This window comes from Vigna unguiculata, chromosome 10, assembly GCF_004118075.2.
Source record: "Vigna unguiculata cultivar IT97K-499-35 chromosome 10, ASM411807v1, whole genome shotgun sequence".
NCBI lineage: Eukaryota > Viridiplantae > Streptophyta > Magnoliopsida > Fabales > Fabaceae > Vigna > Vigna unguiculata.
In genome coordinates this window covers 19,946,370-19,967,830 of record NC_040288.1, presented here as the reverse complement: position 1 = coordinate 19,967,830, position 21,461 = coordinate 19,946,370, and the positions used below count along the sequence as shown (strand labels likewise).

The window sequence follows — 21,461 nt, the reverse complement described above, 5'->3', positions numbered from 1 at the left end:
AAACCACTCTTCGGCGAAGCCCAAGTTATTTTCTTCCAAGCCAACACCATATGGCAGCCCCAACGTTCCCAACCTGCGTCAGCGTGGTCTAGCATATCAGGCCTGCATTCTCAGCCATTCCTTCGTTGTTTGGTTGCTTCACCGTAGAACGACTTCCATCAGGTTAAGTTTTCAGTTATCTTCTTCGTGGTCTTCATATATTCACTCATGCACCTTGTTGTGTTTTCTTTCTTTCACCCTTTTTTCATCCGTATAAACTTGGTCGTTGTTTGTGGTAGAGAATATTAAGTGAAACCTGAACATTACAGTCAAAAAGTACCAAAATGATGTAATTTTGAAGTCATATAAGCTTCATCTCAACACCTTGTTTCATCGAGATAATTAAAATTGGTCTCTTGAAAAGTTCTAAGTCCCAGTTTTTCTGCCCTAATGTTTTAAGGGTTGCCTTTAATCTAATGGGCCTAAGGGCTGGTCCAAAGAGGAAAACCAGACCCTAATTTGCCCTAATGTTTCCATTTCCCTCACTTTCAGAAAGAGTCTCTCCTTGCCTCCTTGAGCAGCTAAAACTCTCTGCTAGGGTTTAGCCGTCAACCTTCTTCAAGCTAGCTCAAGTTAGGTTTCCACTCCACGTAAGTCATTCCTCAGCTCATGCTTCCTCTTTCTAGGCATGTTTCCGTTTTTACCGTTAGGGTTTCGTAGTAACTCGTTCCTATTCTGTTTTACCAATTATTTTCAGCTCTTTGGCCCATCCTTAGGACAGTTGTGCTCACTGGTGCATATCGAAGTATTCCGCTAGCTTATTCCCAGGTAAGGGAAGCTAGGGTTTCGAGTTTAAGTTATGTTTGGCCTGTTTTGGAATTTACTTGATGGTTGTATAGATTGTACGTTGTTGTGTAATGAAGGATTATCTTGTTTCTTTTTAAGATTATTGAATATGGTGTGAGTTGATTAAGAAAGCTAAGTGAAATCCCCACTGGACATTAAGATAGCATGCTATCTAGATATGAAGGTTCCTTTCACAAAGCTCAAGAGAAGAAGATGATGGATTGATTCAAAACAAAAAGGAAATGGAAAGCACATAAACCATAGAAAACCAAGAACAATTAAAGGAAGAAGAAAACATAAAATGGAAAGAAAAGAAATGGTAAGAAATGTGAGAAGCACGCCACTACAAGGCTAGGCTAGAAGCCATGGCAACCTTGAAGATGAGTGCATGTGTGTCGTCACTTGCTATGCAAGATAAGGCTTAAAAGTATTTACTCCTAAGGGAGGAAACTCTCACAAATGGTTAAGACACAAGAGTGTTTTTACTTCAAAATGTTCAACCCTTTTACATGTCTAGGTGCACCCCTTATATAGAAGAGTTTATGGGCCTCTAAGCAAATAAAAGATACCTAAGGATGTCTTTACAAAAACCTAATCCTAGATTCTAGAAACTATGTCAAATAAGGTTACAAAAAAGAGAGACAAAAGAGCTAACTATGGTGTGTGCAAGGCTAATTTCGTTCTAGCACAAAAGGAGACAAAGAATGTGTCTCATATGTGTCCAAAATGTGGCCAAAGTGTGCTAAAAATAAAAGAGACCAAAGGTACATAGGTACACTTGTTTTATGCCTTTTACTTTATACTTTATGCATTTTCTTTACTCTCTCCTCCACATCATTTATGCTCCCCAATCACCATGCGCCACCTAGCATTGTTTTCTTACTCCTAATTAACCTACAAAGCAAATAAACATAGATTAGCATGTTGGCTTAAGTCAAGTCAACTATAGTTAACAAGTCAAACCTAGTCAAAGGTCAACAAATCAACTAAAGTTGATTCAACTAAGTCAACATAGGGAATCAAAAATAACAAACACAAATGAAAAGGAAGAAGCATTAGTGAACTTCTTTTCTAAACATGCTTAGTCTTCTTAAGCATGTGCCTCCATCCTTAGTTGGGGTCAATCCTTCATCATTATGAATATATGAGATGCCTTGTATTATTATTTTGGATCCGAAATATGACTGTTACAGGGAGGACAGTGGCGAGATCTGTTGCTCTCGCCAAAGCGACTTGCAGGAGCAGACCAGGGTGAAAGACACGAACTCTCGCTCAGGCGGAGTGCTCTTGTTTTGAGCGAGGCACTGTCTCGCGCAGGCGAGAGACGCTCGCCTAAGCGAGAAGGCGTGGAAGCCTTGGGGTGCCGCTACAGTTTAGCCCAAGCGAGGAACCTTACCTTTGGGCAAGGGGTTTTCTCGCCCATGCGAGGGAGGGCTCACCTAAGCGAGTATGCGGGAACCTCCCAGGGCCTCTGTCGTGATCGCGCCTAAGCAAGGGTTTGTAGCTTGAGTGAGGGAACTCCTCTCGCCTGAGCGAGGGCTTTTGGCTTGAGCGAGATCCGCTGCAAGCCACACTGTCTACTTCACTTTTGTTGTGGGTTGCTTGAATTTATGATATACTTTATTTAATGCATGAGGCCTGTGAAATGCATGGTATAATCCGTGGTTATGAATTGGATTGATATGCTTGTGTGGTCTTGGCATGTGAAACTAATCAGATGGTTCTTAATCAAGAGGCATGGTATTGGTATGAGAGGAAGCCATATACTTATGATGAAGGATTATCTTGTTCCTTTTTAAGAATATTGAATATGGTGTGAGTTGATTAAGAAAGCTAAGTAAAATCCCCACTGGACATTAAGATAGCAAGCTATCTCGATGTGAAGGTTCCTTTCACAAAGCTCAAGAGAAGAAGATGATGGATTGATTCAAAACAAAAATAAAATGGAAAGCACATAAACCATAGAAAACCAAGAACAATTAAAGGAAGAAGAAAACATAAAATGGAAAGGAAAGAAATGGTAAAAATGTGAGAAGCACGCCACTACAAGGCTAGGCTAGAAGCCATGGCAACCTTGAAGATGAGTGGATGTGTGCCGCCACTTGCTATGCAAGATAAGGCTTAAAAGTATTCACTCCCTGAGGAGGAAACTCTCACAAATGGTTGAGACACAAGAGTGTTTTTACTTCAAAATGTTTAACCCTTTTACATGTCTAGGAGCACCCCTTATATAGAAGAGTTTAGGGGCCTCTAAGTAAATAAAAGATACCTAAGGATGTCTCTATAAAAACCTAACCCTAGCTTCTAGAAACTAGGTCAAATAAGGTTACAAAAATGAGAGACAAAAGAGCCAACTATGGTGTGTGCAAGGCTAATTTCGTTCTAGCACAAAAGGAGACAAATAATGTGTCTCATATGTGTCTAAAAAGTGGCCAAAGTGTGCTAAAAACAAAGGAGACCAAAGGTACATAGGTACACTTGTCTTAGGCCTTTTACTTTATGCTTTATGCCTTTGCTTTACTCTCTCCTCCACATCATTTATGCTCCCCAATCACCATGCGCCACCTAGCATTGCTTTCTTACTCCTAATTTACCTACAAAGCAAATAAACATTGATTAGCATGTTGGCTTAAGTCAAGTCAACTATAGTCAACAAGTCAAACCTAGTCAAAGGTCAACAAGTCAACTAAAGTTGATTCAACTAAGTCAACTTAGGGAATCATAAATAACAAACACAAATGAAAAGGATGAAGGATTAGTGAACTTCCTTTCTAAATATGCTTAGTCTTCTTAAGCATGTGCCTCCATCCTTGGTTGGGGTCAATCCTTTATCAACTTATGGTTTGAGAATAATAAGTTGGTATTGATTCAACATGTGATATGAATGAGGATTGGTTACGGATGTTGGCATGAAGTTTATATGCATGATATATATATATATATATATATATATATATATATATATATATATATATATATATATTACTTGGCTGTTTGAATATGTTTGGTATGTGGTCAGTACATAATTCATTGAAATCTTTAGGTGAGATTTCAGGGTCGTGCTTTAGTGGTCGAGACGTAATTCCATAACCCTTGTTAGTGGGAATTCATGGTGGTGCCCCATCTATATAATTTGGTAAGGATTCAAGGTAAGGTTGCATCCTAACACTCTAAGGAGTAAGTTAGTCTCACTTAGAGCGGACTGACTCTTGTGGTGAGAGTAGCAGGAGGCCTGAAACTCATTAAGGGCCAACCTTGTGTATGGGGGATTGAAACATTGTAACACTTGTAACACTTAGCTCGGGGGTGAGCAACTCGGGGGTGAGTAGGGTAATCCACCACAAGTGCAAGCATCCACTAAATCTGACTAGATTATATGTAATCCGGATGAGTCGAGTCTGAGTCTAGTGTATTGCTTGAGAAGTTATAACATGATTGGTTGATAAGTACTGCTTGGTTTGTGTAATATTATGTGACTGCATGACAAAATGTTTTTATACTCTGGCTTACCCTTTTGCTTGTTTGATTGCTTGTGTGTAGTTCTTCTCCTTTTGCGATGATCATCAATTTATTGATGTGAGCATATGCGAGAAACACCCGTGGCCAACAAGGAGGTGATGGTTCCGCTGCGTAGCCCATATGGGCCAGATTCTACTGCTTTGGGCCTTATTTTAGGGCTTTGGCCCATGTACTGGTTTGTCTCTTAAATTCCTATTTTGATTGTTGATGAACATTGTATCTGGTTTAGTTTTGATATAGTTGGCTGCCTTGGATTGTATGGAGTAGTGTTTTAAACTCCAGGACTACGTTTCTGTATTACCCCGTGTGAAACTTTCTTTAATTAAGATTATTGATTATATGAGGTGTTACAAAAGTTGTGGGTTAATTTTTGAAAGTAGAGAGATAAAATAAAATTAAAAAATAATAATAAAAATAAAAATATTAATACTAATAATAATAAAAAAATGATAATTAAAATAGTTAAAAAGTATATATATATATATATATATATATATATATATATATATATATATATATAATTGTTTGAAAATAATAATAAATAATTTAGTTTTGAATGTTTTTACCTCTTTTATTTTCTTTCTCGTGTTCTTTTTTATAGTGAGTTGGTACTCCAATTAATTTTTCTTTTCACTCCCATTTTATTTAGCTTGTGCACCTCTTGTTAGATCAATTGGAATCAATGGTCCATTTGTTTTCCTTTCTCCACCACCGTTTTGCTTTATACCAGCCTAAAACAAAAATAAAAAATAATTAAAGTGAGGATAAAATTTTGGTAATAGTTTCCATTACGATAACCACATGATGGTTAGAGTTTTATAACACTAGTGAACACACAGGTGTTGTCGTGCATGTGTGTACACATTTTCTAATTTTTAAAAAATTTAAGTTAAGATCAATAATAAATATATAATTAAATTTTAAAATAGTTGTTAAATGTAAAATTAAAAAAAATGTACAATTTTTTTTTTAAATAATGATTTAAAAACAAAAAATTTGTTAGAATAACGGTTAAAAATAAATTATTTATAAAATAATTAAGGCTAAAATTAGTATTATGAAATATGAAAGTGGAAATCCTCCATTTATATTGTTATAGATTATGTGGTTTTTTTCAGAATAAACAAAGGATCTTGCTTGATCGAAAGAGGGACCAACACGTTGTTCATTGGCACGTCCACACGGTTTTCCTCTTCCTTTTCTATCTTTTGGTTACATCTCTTCTATTCAAAAAATCAGGTTATCACAACAAAAGAGAGATTCACTTTACCGTATTAATAGCATAATGAAAATGACCCATGTTTTTCCATAAATAAAGTGATATGTTGAACAAAAAAGTACAATACACTTGCAATCAAAGGAGAATATAAGAGATATTCAACTTTCATTCAGAATTAAGAACTATTAAGGTACATATGGTACTTAACTTTGCTATGATGCCCCTGTTCCATTTATTATGGATGTATTAATTGTATGAAGATCATGTGAACAAAATCAATTCTTAATTTGATACTATAAGATGATTAGGTAACCCACCAATTAAAACGAAAAAAAAAAGTGACGGTAGATAAGAATTGGGTTTAAGGGGAATTCAAGTAAAAATTAAGGCGAATACCGCAACAGATAGAATGGTGTTTTGGGACCTTGAGGTGTTGGCATTTGACATTAGATGAAACCTTAGTGTGTCTTGGGACCCTCTTTTTTTTGCACGTTTGAGAGGAAAAATGTGAAACCCTAGTGTGAACTTGAAAGAAGAAGCGATGGTCAGCACCGTCGTTGGTAGTGGCGCGATGATGGTGGTCGACATTGTCCACGTCGCTGGCAATCGTGATTGGGTGCTAAGGTTGGCATTTTGCGTGGCCTGTGACGTAATAATTGAAAAAAAAAGATGGCTCCCTCGCGCGTGGAAGCAAAGTGTTGATGATGGTGGCCCATGTTGGTGTCAGAGTTGCAATAGTGATGGTCAGATGAAGAAGGCACGAGAAAAAAGGGGCAATACGACAGTGGTTTCGCGCAAGCATGAGGGTTGTTGTACCCTGTTTGATGCGCCTAGATGAGAGAGGAGAAGTGGTGGTGAACGTCACAAGTTGGTAATGGCGCGACGATGGTGGCCACACTCGTCGCTGGCCGCGTCCCCGGTGGTCTGGAAATGGGTGGAGTAGCGTTCGTATGTGTTGGTGGCTGCACACAAGGAGGCATCATGAGGTTGGGGAAGAAGACTTTTAGGGGTTATGCGTTTTGGAAGAATAACAATAATTGCACTTAGGGTGTGGTAGATTCAATTTTTTTATATGGGAAATGATATTTTAACAACCCATTTTTAAGAACTTCTCTTACTACCTGACGTGACACTGAGAGAGTATTTTTTTTATTTTTCTTTAAAAATTCCACGTAAGGCATGATTGAGTACGAGAGAGAAGCGGTGGTTGAAAGAGTTACACAACTGAGAGAAGCAAGTGAGAGAGAAGCGGTGGTTGAAGGAGTTACACAAGTGAGAAAAGCAAGTGCGAGAAGTGAGAGAGGAGTTATAGAGAGCGCAGTAAAACTGGTTCGAGAAGTGGTGGTGAGCAGTTTGTGGTTTCTCCATCTCTAGGTTTGGTTTTCCTCCTTGCCCACTGTTTTTTCATCCTCCATCTCCTCTCCGAAGTGTATTGTTCGTCAGCCCTGTAATTTTATTCTTCGTCCATTGTAAGATCCGCAGAATTTAATTAATTAAATAATTAATTAATTAATAAATGCGGGTAGGTAGTGCATTTATGACATTAAATTCTGCTTTGTATGACATGGAAAAGTACTAGCTCAAGTGCTTGAGAGTACTTTAATTGTGTGAGAAGACTTGGGTTCGAGTCCTAAGTATGCCAATTGTGTGTTATTTTAGTGATTATTGTTTTAATAATATGTTGGGCCACATTTTGTATGAGATAATGCTTAAATTGTGTGTGTTAGCAAGAAACATGAGTTGGCTTGGTGGTTTAGCTTTGGTCTGGCGTTAGTAAAGTCATGGGTTCAAACCTTGGTGAGACAAATTTAACTCTTTTTGGCTTAAACTTTAGTTGTGGGCTGAATATGAAAAGGTGGAGAAACCTAGCAGAAAGTGGGTAGCTAAAGGGCCGAGAAACAATCAAGTCATGGCCTTTGAAAAGCAATAAAACCCAAAATTTAATTATATTCTCATTTTTTTTCACTGAAGTGGTGATAAGGTCAGCCATTTGAGATCAAAGGAACCTCCTGAATTCAAGTTTACGCAAGGAAATTTCAGGTTAAGGGAGTCGAACTCGAAAAATTGTGTAATTGGTTAATGTTGCATGATTATGATGTTGTCTGCCATGAATTTCATGCGTTCCATGTGGTGAATTAGGGATTTTGAGTCTGGATACTGTTTTATTGAATGGTTGCTCCAAATGCATGAACAAAGTTGGGTTACGCTCTGTATATACCGTGATTATGCAAAGTTGGGTTTTTGAGGCTTATTTTTCGTGTCTGATTATGTGCATATGCCTGATGGAATTGTTCTGAATGAATGGTGTACATTGGAGTGAAATTTGGGGGTACAATTGCTGCTGTTATGTGTGTAAACCAGTGCCAAAGTCTGCACTACTCACTCAGGCGAGCCAGACTCGCCTAGGCGAGAGTTGTAGAGATTCGGTTTCGAGTTCTGCTCATGCATCTCGCCTAGGCGGTATGATTTGGTCTTGGGCGACAGATCGTCTCGCTTAGGCGAGTATGCCTCGCCTAAGCGAGAATTTGTGTGCAATTGTGTGGTTTGATTGAACAACTCGCGTAAGCGAGGTTGATTGTTGTTTTGAGCGACAGTACGTCTCGCCCAGGCGAGACCCTCTCGCCTAAGCGAGATCTCGAGGGGAGGTTTGTGGTTTTGTTGAACTCGTCGCCTAGACGAGGCATTTTTATCCTGGGCGAGCGAGGGTCTCGCCCAAGCAAGTGTGAGCTTGCTTAAGCGAGATTACGTAGGCTGCAGTGGTTCTGGAGGCTCGCTCAGGTTGGTGGGTCTAGCTTACGAGAGGTGAGCTGGAGTGGTTAAATAAAGGCTCTTAGTTTAAGCAAGTAATTGTGAAGATGTACGTTCAAGGAAGGTGTTTATGCTGTGTTTATGAGATGAGATGGAACTTGCGAACGGTGTTCTACATGGATTTTAAAATATCTCCTTGGTGGGCTTGCTAGTGTTCCATGGGTTGTGGCCCGGAACGTATCCTCGAGTTGTGGCTCGGGATAGGGGTTAAGCACGTGGCATTCTATGGGTTGTGGCCCAGAATGACTTTCCTTGAGTTGTGGCTCGGGATAGCGAATGAACACGAGGGACCTTGAGTTGTGGCTCGGGTTGGCGAGTGTGCCGGTGTGAGTGTGCTGGTTGTGACCAGTACGGATGGGTCCAGATGGATTGCCCTCCTTAGTGAGTCACTGACGAGTTTGGTAGTCCTGGGACGTTGCGGACTATGTTCGTATTTACGAACTCCACCTGGCGTTACGGTGTGTGATCCGTGGCAGGGCTTCCGCACGTGCTCTATCGGTTGTGGCCGATAGGTGTGGCAGCAAGGCGCCTTGAGATACTTAATAGGAGATGTAGAACACTGCTAACATGGTTGTGACCATGTGAAAGAACTGGAACGAGGTTCCCTGATATACTTTAATATACATGGTGGTGGCCATGTGGAGGGAAGGTAACGAGTCTTCCACGAGGTGCATCGATGTACTTGGTGGTGGCCATGTACTGGAAATGGAGTAATGTTACTGTGGGAAATGAAGGGATCGTATTTTTGGTTGTGGCCATGCGGTATAAAGGAAGAGTTTGTGTTATTAATATATTCTTTTATCGATTATACATGTATATGTGTGTTTAGTATATTTTTATATATGTTTCTTCTGTTAGCTCACCCTATCTGCTTGTGTTTGGCGATGATCGTGTACGCGGTACATGTGAGCAAGTGATGATGCAGGTGGAGCTGGTGAGGCTTAGATGCGGAGAGGGGATGACCATGGGACTTTATTCTATGTTTTCTTGGTTTTGGATTTTTAAATGATATGTAAATTTTTTGAGAGACATTGGAACATTATTTCTCTTTATCAGTTATGGAACGAGGCTTTATGGTATGATAATAAAAGTTTTAAATTTCCCGGTGTTTTGGGAAATGAGGTGTTATTAATTGTTATGGAATTATTTCCTTTATTTTATTTTATTAAATTCGTAATATCCTGACGGGATGTTACATCCATGCCCATTGTTTTCTTCTTTCTTCATTGTCGAAGTTTGTTGTTCCTCCGTTTTGGAAGATATTTTCTTAGTGGGTTCGTCATTCCCTTTTCCCTTTCCCTTTTAGTGGAGCACAAAAAGTTTTGGGTTAACCCACTACAAGAAATTTTTTTTCTTCGTTGATGTTTGTGGAAAGGAGTGATTTTTGTTTCTGTTTTTGGTTAATATATGATAAAGTTTAGATTTTTTTTTAAAACAATGTTGTTGAAGAGCGGATTGCTGAGCATCATTGGTGTTTTTGGTTCTGTTGTGGTCTACATTGGTGAAGAGGCATGAACCAAACATGTTAAATTCTCAAAATTTAAGTGCTACTACCTTTATATGGGTGAGGGAAAACAATGTAAAGCAGAAAAGTATAGGTTCGCACTTATGATAACACAACTTTGCACTTAAACTTAAAGTTTTTCATATCCAATAAATTATAAACAATAAATTATCCTCTCAGAACCCCCGTGCACATGCACTTCCATGAGAGGTTCTTGCAAGTTGGGAACTTCAGTGCTCCTGGCAGCCTTGGCCTTTGTCGCCTTCTCCCTGCGGAGAGCTTGAAAAAGATTCAAATTCTTCTTCCCAACCTGGGCCATATGACCTACAACAACAATGAATGCCGATCAGTTAACTCAAATACAGTATAGCACTTAAAAATACAAAAAGATACCTTCTATATCAACAATTGGATGAACTGAATTATAAACCCTAACTAAACCCTTAATGGGCATCTTATCATTAAACTTCATCAGAGTATCCACCATCTCCTTGTCTGCCACTGACAACTTCTCGCTCTTCATATCCTTATATCGTCAAGGAATGTCGGTCTAGCTAAAAGGGAACTTAGTGTTCCCATCATCATTATAAAAATACGAACGCCTTGGATCCTTCACCACCACCTTCAAGAAGTCATCTTTAAAGTGTTTAAAGGACTGGGTAAACGCATCCAGCCTATTTATACCTGGCCGACTTATGAGTGATAGCCAGGTTGTTGGACTTTTGGGCCGAGTATCGAAGAAATAGAGAAAAGAGTGCGGAGATGGTTGTAAATACAAAGCTTGACACAACACCCAAAACGCCTGCAGAATGCCCAACTATTCGGATGCAGCTGAGTAGGAACGACATTTAGCAAATGCAACACCCTCATAGTAAAGTCATCAAAAGGTAACCTTACGTACAACTGCGAAAAGTGGCACATGTACATGTAGAAATCTTCTCGGTAGCCCCTTCTTGACCATGGCATACACAATCAACGACACTAACCCTTTCCAAGGCCACGATGTCCTTTCGAGCACCCCTATCCAATATGGGAATGCAATTTAGCCATGACTTTAGCAACCGCGACTATCGAAACAAAGAATATTGTGTCCACACATCCTCGACCATCCACCCGTATCCTGCCTTCACCGGCCAATTGCTCTCCGCCAACTCTTCTGGTGGGCCTTCCCTAATTTCGGTTATCGTCTCCATTGGAATTCTCCCCTCACCACCCAATTGACCCCTATCACCACTCATGGATTGACTACTTCTGTTCTCCCCTGACTGATCACTCCCACTACCCGGATTTGACAAAGATGCACTATCACTAACACTAGACATACCTTTTCTAGATAACAAGAAGACAGTAGAGACAAGAAATGTATCGGACAAGATCTCACGCAAATAGATGGCTTCCCTCAAATCTCATGCAAATGAACCAAAGTAAAATTCTTCTCTTCAGTGTTTATATTTATAGCCAGTATCTCAAATGCTTCAACTTTTCCCGCCAGAAATAACGATCATACCAAGCGAGACAACGAATGTGAAATGTCACAACACCCCAAACGATGGCGCAAAACCCCCTAATTAGACCTTTAACATCTGGCACCCTTTAACCTACTATCACCTCTTAAACTTTAGCCTTAACACTGTTCATCATACTTAAAGGCTGGGGGACTGGTGTACTGCACCTAGGCGGACCAAGGAAACTATCCACACATTTCCAATCCTTTGTCGCTACACCTCCCCCGACAAAGGCTGGGGAACTGGTGTACTGCATCTAGGCGGACCAAGAAAACTGCACGGCCAAGCTCGCCTACACATAACCCGACATATGAAATTATCAAGTAAGTAATTGGTCAAGTGGAAACACATAGCGGCCCATGCCGCCTACTTCAAAAGATAAGACATAATCCGTTGATAACACCAAACTTAGAATGTTGCAAACAAGGCCCCTGGTAACAACAAACACTAACTCAGGGCCTAGGCTTAGCCCAGGCCCATCTAGGACCCAAATAATGGCCCAACCCATAAGAAGGGCAGACATAATTAATGACTCTATAAATACACGTAGACCCCAATAATTAAATGTACGCTTTCATTAATCCCTTGATTAGAGATTTGACTTTTTGAGAGCCCTTTCGTTGACTTGATCATCAGAGCCTTCTCCATAAGTAACTCCTCAAGGGTCCAAACTGCATGCACCGGCAAATGGCATATGCAAGCCGAGAAGGAGCCAACTCGAGAGGTTGAAGATTGAGGTAAGGCGATATTTATGTCCCTAAGATCTCTTATTTGTTTCCCTAGGAACAATAATAATAATAATTATTATTATTAATATTATTTTTATTATCCATAGTTATTATTCTTATTATTATTATATATATATATATATATATATAATTTTTATTATTATTATCATTATTATCAATTATAATTAATGATCATTATTACCATTAATTGTAAGTATTATTATCATTATTATTAACTATAATTATTTCTATTATTATATTTTTATTATTATTATTAGTAAGAACTATAATTAATATAATACGTGTTATTATTATTATTGTTATTGTTTTTATTATTATTGTTAGATACACATTTTACTTTTACTTACTATGTAAGAATCATGTTTCAATTACTCTTCCCTACCACCTTTTTTTTTGTTCACTTATCTTTACATTGAAAAAATTAGTTCAATTCAAGAAAATAGTTACTAAAATTAGTAAAATAATAAAACTGAAAAATAGTTTTTTTATTATTAAAAAATATTTAAATTTAAAATATATTGATTAAGAGGATAAAATTGAAAATACAAAAAAGGGACATCAAAGATGTTTACATCTTTATATATATAGTTGTATTATTATTATTATTATTATTATTATTATTATTATTGTTGTTGTTGTTCTTGTTCTTGTTGTTATTATTATTATTATTTTATCACTATTCGATATTATTGTAGTTGTATTATTATTATTATTATTATTATGATTATTATTGTTGTTATTATTATTATTGTTGTTATTATTATTATTGTTATTGTTATTATTATTATAATTATCACTACGCAATATTATTATAGTTCTATTATTATTATTACTAGCGAAAACACAGGCGTTGTCACGTCTATGTATTTGGATTTTTTAATTTTCATAGAGATTTAAGTTAAGATTAATAAAAAATATATAATTAATTTTTAAAATAGTTGTCAATGGTTAAAATTAGAAAAATAAAATATGTATGCAAAAGAAGTTTTTAAAATAATTGTTAAAGATAAAAGTGGTTTTAGAATAATGGTTAAAAATAAACTATTTATAAAATAATTAACTTTTAAAAATAAGGGTAAAACTGAAATATAGATTTGTGGACAATAAAGAGGGTATGTGTGTAGGGATGTCAACGGGGTGGGTAGGGTACGGGTAATAGCTCCCTCGTACCCTACCCGCTGGATAAATATCTATCTTGTACATGTATCCATATCCGTTAAGTATCCGTTATGTGTAACGTCCAATTTAATCAATAATTCAAATTAAAGGAAACGTCACACAAATAACATAGTAGCGCAGTCTTGGAGCATAAAAACTACTCCTTACAATATTCAAGGCACACAACGATGCCAAAGCAAAACACGATACAAAGTTGAACAACAAAACAATTGAAGTTTAAAGGGGCAAGCCAATACATGGGCCATAGCCCAATAACAAAAGCCCAACATAGTAGCATCCAACCCAAGTGGGCTACGCAGCGGAACAATCACCTCCCTGTTAACCACGGGTGTTCCTCGCATCTGCTCACATCAACAAGTTGATGATCATCACAAAAGAGAGTACCACATAGTAGAACACACAACAACAACAAAAGGGTAAGCTAGAGCTAAAAGCGATTTTATCATGCAATCAGATATATTGTCACAGTCAACTATACATACATCACCCAAACATGTTATGACCTATCAAAAAATACACTAAGACTCAACTCGACTCATCCGGATACATATAACCTAGTCGAATTCAGCGGATGTTTGCACTTGTGGTGGATACCTCTGCTCACCCCCGAGCTATGTGTTACAAGTGTTACAATGAATCAATTACCTCACACACAAGGTTATCCCTTAATGAGTTTCAGGCCTCCTGCTACTCTCACCACAGGAGTCAATCCACTCTAAGTGAGACTAACTGTGATGAAGGATTGACCCCAACCAAGGATGGAGGCACATGTTTAAGAAGACTAAGCATGTTTAGAAAGGAAGTTCACTAATCCTTCATCCCTTTCATTTGTGTTTGTTATTTTTTGATTCCCTAAGTTGGCTTAGTTGAATCAACTTTAGTTGACTTGTTGACCTTTGACTAGGTTTGACTTGTTGACTATAGTTGACTTGACTTAAGCCAACATGCTAATCTATGTTTATTTGCTTTGTAGGTTAATTAGGAGTAAGAAAGCAATGCTAGGTGGTGCATGGTGATTGGGGAGCATAAATGATGTGGATGAGAGAGTAAAGCAAAGGCATAAAGCATAAAGTAAAAGGCATGAAGCAAGTGTACCTATGTACCTTTGGTCTCCTTTGTTTTTAGCACACTTTGACCACTTTTTGGAGACATATGAGACACATTCTTTGTCTCCTTTTGTGCTAGAACGAAATTAGCCTTGCACACACCATAGTTGGCTCTTTTGTCTCTCATTTTTGTAACCTTATTTGACCTAGTTTCTAGAAGCTAGGGTTAGGTTTTTGTAGAGACATCCTTAGGTATCTTTTATTTGCTTAGAGGCCCCTAAACTCTTCTATATAAGGGGTGCTCCTAGACATGTAAAAGGGTTGAACATTTTGAAGTAAAAACACTCTTGTGTCTCAACCATTTGTGAGAGTTTCCTCCCTTGGGAGTGAAACTTTTAAGCCTTATCTTGCATAGCAAGTGGTGGCACACATCCACTCATCTTCAAGGTTGCCATGGCTTCTAGCCTAGCCTTGTAGTGGCGTGCTTCTCACATTTTTACCATTTCTTTCCTTTCCATTTTATGTTTTCTTCTTCCTTTAATTGTTCTTGGTTTTCTATGGTTTATGTGCTTTCCATTTCCTTTTTGTTTTGAATCAATCCATTATCTTCTTCTCTTGAGTTTTGTGAAAGGAACCTTCACATCTAGATAGCTTGCTATCTTAATGTCCAGTGGGGATTTCACTTAGCTTTCTTAATCAACTCACACCATATTCAACAATCTTAAAAAGGAACAAGATAATCCTTCATCATTTGGTATCAGAGCTTTGGTTGTCCTTGAATATGGTGTTTTCATGTTCTAACCTTGTCTTGTGTAGCTATCTTTGAATGGTCCACATAAAAACAATGCTAGCAGAAACTGTTCACGATTTTAAAAGATTAAACTGCACCTGCTCAGTTGTCCAAAAATTACGTTCTTGATGTCAAAAGAAAGCTCTATTAGTCTAGTTTTTAACAAAAAAAGAACCAATGCATTTGGAGTTCTGTGGAGAGAGTTATGATTAAAATAGTAAGCAAAGGTCAGAGCTGCCGAGATCACCGCGAATCAACGTTTTTCAGGTTATGTTGGGCAGTTTTGGCTACTGTTTTTGTTACTCTTCTTACTCCTAAATGTTGTTGGATAACATGTCTTTGTGTGCTTAATCATTGACCTTCATTTCCAAAAGTTTAAATGCATGATAGCTACATGTTTGAGTCTTTAAATGTGCCTAACTTTTGGTTGAGTCATATGTCATATATTAGCTTGAAGTTTTCTTGTTCTTGTTATTCTAAGTATTTGAATATTGCATTCACCTTATGTCTTGTTTGATGTATGCTCCTTGAACTTGATTTTTGGCCTAAAAATTTGGGAACTAAGTGTCCAAGCCACCCAAAACACCTTTCTCATCATTTTGTGAAACTAGTTTTTGAAAGAAGAAAAATTTTGGTACACTTTTACAATCTTACCGAGAGAAATATGGCTCTTTGATGAACCAAAATTGTGTTTCCACTAAGTGTTATGGTACTAGTTTTCATATTTGGGTGTTGGGTGATATTGGCTAATTAGTTTCATGCTTAAAACTTGGTTATGATCTTTCTTGGTGTATGCACGATTTGAGACTTGGTGATGCATAGTTCAAGTATTTTTCCAATAGAGTCTTTTCATGTGCTTTTCTTGCTTGTTTTGATTTAAAGTTTTGTCACCTTGACATCCTTTCCTTAGAGTTTAGCTTTCTTGGCTTTAAGTACTTTTATTGCTTGTCTTTAGGTTCTTTGTTTTGTCTTAGTAGTTTTCTTCCTTTGCTTTCTTTTGAGTGTAGTGGCCAAGCCACTTGAACTTGTCTTGAAAAGGTTTCCAAAAACTTTGAAAGCATTTCACTCCTTGGAGGAGCTTTGAGTGTAGCCTTGCCTTGTTACTTTGGGAGAGTGATGTAAACACTTGGGTCACATTTTGGGTTGGAATTGGTCTTGGTTTTCATGTTGTCTAACCCCTAATTCATTTATTTTGTCTCGGATTTGAGTGTTTTTGTTGTAGGAATCATGGCAAGTTCATCAAATGCACCTACACCAAACAAAAACAATACATTGATGAGATTGCTTCGGGATTTGGAGTTGTCTAGGAAGGAGGCCTTTGAACAATTGAGAAAAGACAAGGAGCAAAGTGACCTAAGAATCCAAGAGCACATTCAAAGGCTTGAAGCTAAAGAGCAAGAAAGAGAGGCTAGGAAAAGAGGGCATTCTAGGCGCAACCCATCACAAGAGAAGCAAACTCCAAAGATTCCTAAGTTCTATGGAGGAAGTGATCCCAAAGTCTTCCTTGATTGGGAAGCTAAAGTTGATCATTTTGTTATAAACTTTGTGCATTCAACCACCAATTTTCGTGAGCTCTCCTTCCTAGAAGTGAACTCACCTTTGCCTTATCTTGCTTGCAAGTGGCGGCACCATCACTCATCTCTAGGGCTTGGTTGGCTTAGATCCCCCCCTATGAGTGGCGTGCTTCTTCCATTCTTCATCTTCTATGCTTTCCATTTTTATTGTTTCTTCTTTCATTTTGCTCTTTAGTGTTGTTATTGCTGTGTGTGTTTAAGCTTGAATCCAACTCTCTTCTTCCTTTCATGAGCTTGAGAAATGAACCTTCACATCTAGATAGCATGCTATCTTAATGTCCAGTGGGAATTTTCAAAAAGCTTTCTTAAACAACTTCACCATATTACAAAGAGAAAATAAAAAGATTTGTGAGTGGTCTTAGGAGAGACATACAAGACCAAGTAGAGTTGTATGAGTACTCCACTCTTGAAAATGTTTTCACACTTGCCCTTGGGATTGAAATTCAATTGAAAAGAAAAAGAAGGGCAAGGAAGAGTTACTCACCCAACCACTACTTTAGTCACTCATGGAAGGGAAAGGATAAAAAGAAACATGATAAGTTCCCTTCTAACTCTCATCAAGAACCATCAAGTAAAAGTAAGTCACCAAGTGATCGCATTCACCATTCCACTTCTCAAAGATCAAGTTCCATTAAATGTTTTAAATGTTTGGGTTATAATCACATTGCTTTAAATTGCCCAACCAAAAGGACCATGATCTTAAAGAAGAGTAATGATGTTGAAAGTGAACACTCATCTCCCCATTCTCTTTCAAAAGAATCTTCTTCCTCTAGTAAAACTAAAATTTTTGAAAAAGACCCTATGTTATTAAGGCGCATGATAGGTCAAGATCAAAGTGAGCTTGAGCCAACTCAAAGAGAAAACATTTTTCAATCTAGGTGCAAAATTAACAAATGGGTTTGCTCTCTAATTATTGATGGAGGAAGTAGTACCAATGTAGCTAGCACAAGGTTGGTGGAAAAGCTTAACTTAGAGACCATTCCTCATGCTAAGCCCTACAAGCTTGCTTGGATAAGTAAAGAGGGAGAAATAGATGTCAATAAACAAGTCCTAATTAACTTCTCTATAGGAAGCTACAAAGATGAGGTGCTATGTGATGTTGTTCCCATGGAAGTCACACATATCTTACTAGGTAGGCCATGGCAATTTGATAAACAAACTTTACATGATGGTCATACCAACCAATACATTTTCTTCAAAAATGGGAAAAAGACCACTTTACAACCTCTATCACCTCAAGAAGTTAATAAGGATAGAAATAAAATAAGAAAAGATAAAAAAGAAAAAGAAAAGGGGCAAGCTTTCACTAAGGTGTTACTTGCCTACAAAAAAATTCTTCCAAAGCAAGATGTGCATCACCCTTCCTTCCCTTCCCAAGCCAAAAAGGAAGGCCCAAAGCACAAGAAAGAGAGGAAGAGTAGTCTAGAAAATAAAGATGGCCTAACCAAAGCTAGGGGTAATACCCTTAGAAAGGATGGAACAAAAGCTCATAAAAGGGAGGCGCAAATCCTCCCCCAAATCAAGTCAAGTTCCATCCACAAAGGCTTAAAGAATTTGTGGTCAAATTCTCTCCAAGAAGGGGAGGATGATGAAGGATTGACCCCAACCAAGGATGGAGGCACATGTTTAAGAAGACTAAGCATGTTTAGAAAGGAAGTTCACTAATCCTTCATCCCTTTCATTTGTGTTTGTTATTTTTTGATTCCCTAAGTTGGCTTAGTTGAATCAACTTTAGTTGACTTGTTGACCTTTGACTAGGTTTGACTTGTTGACTATAGTTGACTTGACTTAAGCCAACATGCTAATCTATGTTTATTTGCTTTGTAGGTTAATTAGGAGTAAGAAAGCAATGCTAGGTGGTGCATGGTGATTGGGGAGCATAAATGATGTGGAGGAGAGAGTAAAGCAAAGGCATAAAGCATAAAGTAAAAGGCATGAAGCAAGTGTACCTATGTACCTTTGGTCTCCTTTGTTTTTAGCACACTTTGACCACTTTTTGGAGACATATGAGACACATTCTTTGTCTCCTTTTGTGCTAGAACGAAATTAGCCTTGCACACACCATAGTTGGCTCTTTTGTCTCTCATTTTTGTAACCTTATTTGACCTAGTTTCTAGAAGCTAGGGTTAGGTTTTTGTAGAGACATCCTTAGGTATCTTTTATTTGCTTAGAGGCCCCTAAACTCTTCTATATAAGGGGTGCTCCTAGACATGTAAAAGGGTTGAACATTTTGAAGTAAAAACACTCTTGTGTCTCAACCATTTGTGAGAGTTTCCTCCCTTGGGAGTGAAACTTTTAAGCCTTATCTTGCATAGCAAGTGGTGGCACACATCCACTCATCTTCAAGGTTGCCATGGCTTCTAGCCTAGCCTTGTAGTGGCGTGCTTCTCACATTTTTACCATTTCTTTCCTTTCCATTTTATGTTTTCTTCTTCCTTTAATTGTTCTTGGTTTTCTATGGTTTATGTGCTTTCCATTTCCTTTTTGTTTTGAATCAATCCATTATCTTCTTCTCTTGAGTTTTGTGAAAGGAACCTTCACATCTAGATAGCTTGCTATCTTAATGTCCAGTGGGGATTTCACTTAGCTTTCTTAATCAACTCACACCATATTCAACAATCTTAAAAAGGAACAAGATAATCCTTCATCAAACTGACTCCTTAGAGCGTCAGGATGCAATCCTTACCTTGAATCCTTACCAAGTTATATAGATGGGGCACCACCATGGACACCCACTAATAGGGGTCATGGAATTACGTCTCTATCACTAAAGCACGACCATGAAAATCTCACCTAGAGGCTCCAAGGAATTATGCACTGACACGGACCAAACATATTAAAACAGCCAAATAACATTTCTCATCCAAACATATATATTATCGACCTTTATAGGCAATTCCTCTCGTGTTCCAGGTCAAACCCATCCCAATTCCTCGTAATCCATCCTTGTATGTAGTATTTCAATTCATCTCATCATCATGCCATTTTCATAACCAATCATTCCATATTCATCACATGGCAAGAGTCATTCAAGTTCACCATTCATAACTAATACACCCTCCCACACATGCATAGTCCTTTCCCACATACCATCATATAATAATCAAATTAAATGCAAGCCATACGTTCAAGAAAAGAGAAATCACCAAACCAATACGCAGTCTCGCCCAACTCTTCGCTCAGGCTGAAGGGCCTCCCTCAGGCGAGAAGGACTCTCGCTCAGGCGAGCTCCCTTCGCCTAGTCGAGAGCTCGACACACAAAGCAGTGACCCTTTCCGCATTCTCGCTTAGGCGAGACTCCCCTCGCCTGAGCGAGACGCTCGCTCGCTAAAAACTAAGCTGATCGCCCGAGCGACCCTTTGCCTAGGCGAGACAGGCTCGCTTGGGCGAGATTATCAGATCTTGCCGCTGTTTCCCTATGACAGCCACTCATACCAAACCAAAACCACACACTAAAACACTCCAAGCATTCAGAACACCGTATCAACCAGAGACTCTCAGCACAAGAGCAAAAACAGCAGTAAAACGCAGCACATGAGTGGGTTCTAGCTTCCCTTACTTGGAAATAAGCAAGCACACGACTCCTACACCAAACTAGCAAGCACCGCAGCTCCGAAGTTAGCACAAGGAAAGTAGATTCTCGGGACAGAGGTGAAACTGAATCAATAAAGAAAAAGCTATAGTTTGAAACCAAGACAGCAGAGCTAGAATAGGAAAAATAGTTGGGAGGTTAACTTACTTGAATCGATGAAGTCCTTTTGGCTCAACGGAAGAGAGGATGCGAAACCCTAGCAAAGGTTTGCGGGTGCTTTAGAGAGAAGGTAGAACTGTTTTCTGTGAAGTGAAAGGAGACGAAAGCGTTAGGGCAGACTTAGGGTTTGTTTTCCCTTGGGGCCAGCCCTTAGGTCCCAAAAGTTTGGGGCAACCTTTTTAATTTAGGGCAGAAAAACGAACAAGGAATTTAATGGGCCTTACATTCTCCCCAACAAGAATATTTTCGTCCTCGAAAATGAAAGCTTACTAGGTAAAAAGATGCGGGTGTGATTTCCTCATGTCCTCCTCTAACTCCCAAGTAGAGTCGCCTTTCCTCCGATCCGAGATGACTTTGACAAGGCTGACTGTTTTTCCTCGGCGTTCTTCCACTTTGCTATCCTCTAAAGCGATGGGTGGCACCTCCACCGTAAGATCCTCTCTAATCTGTATATCCTCAACTTCCAACATATGAGACGGGTCGAAAACATATTTCCTCAGCTGTGATACATGAAATACCGGATGAAGATTCACCAATTGAGGGAGCAAGGCTATCTCGTAAGCCACCGACCCTATCCTCCTCGTGATCTGATAGGGACCAAGGAACTTAGGAGAGAGCTTCTTTGAGCGGAGAACCCTTCCCACACCAGTGGTTCGGGTCACCCTCAAGAACACATGATCGCCCATTGCGAACTCAAAAGGCCTTCTCCTACGATCCGCATAGGCCTTCTGCCTACTCTGAGAAGCCTGCATTCTGTTTCTCACCATCCTCACTTTCTTAGTGGTCTGCTTTAACAATTCTGGTCCAACCAACACCGCTTCCCCATCCTAATACCAACATAGAGGAGTCCTACATTTTCTACCATAAAGAGCCTCACATGGCGCCATGCCAATGCTAGCATGAAAACTATTGTTGTAGGTGAACTCTATCAGGGGCAGTACCTCATCCCAAGCACCCAAATGGTCTAGTATGCATGTTCTCAACAAATCCTC

General features: G+C 38.6%; 1 protein-coding gene across 1 annotated transcript; it reads right to left on the bottom strand.

Annotated features, from left to right (window-relative positions):
* Positions 1-20,738: 20,738 nt before the first annotated feature.
* LOC114165361 lies at positions 20,739-21,155 on the bottom strand. Its single transcript, XM_028050005.1, has one exon. The coding sequence runs from the start codon at positions 21,153-21,155 to the stop codon at positions 20,739-20,741; it is 417 nt and encodes a 138-aa protein (XP_027905806.1).
* Between the last annotated feature and the right edge of the window lie 306 nt (positions 21,156-21,461).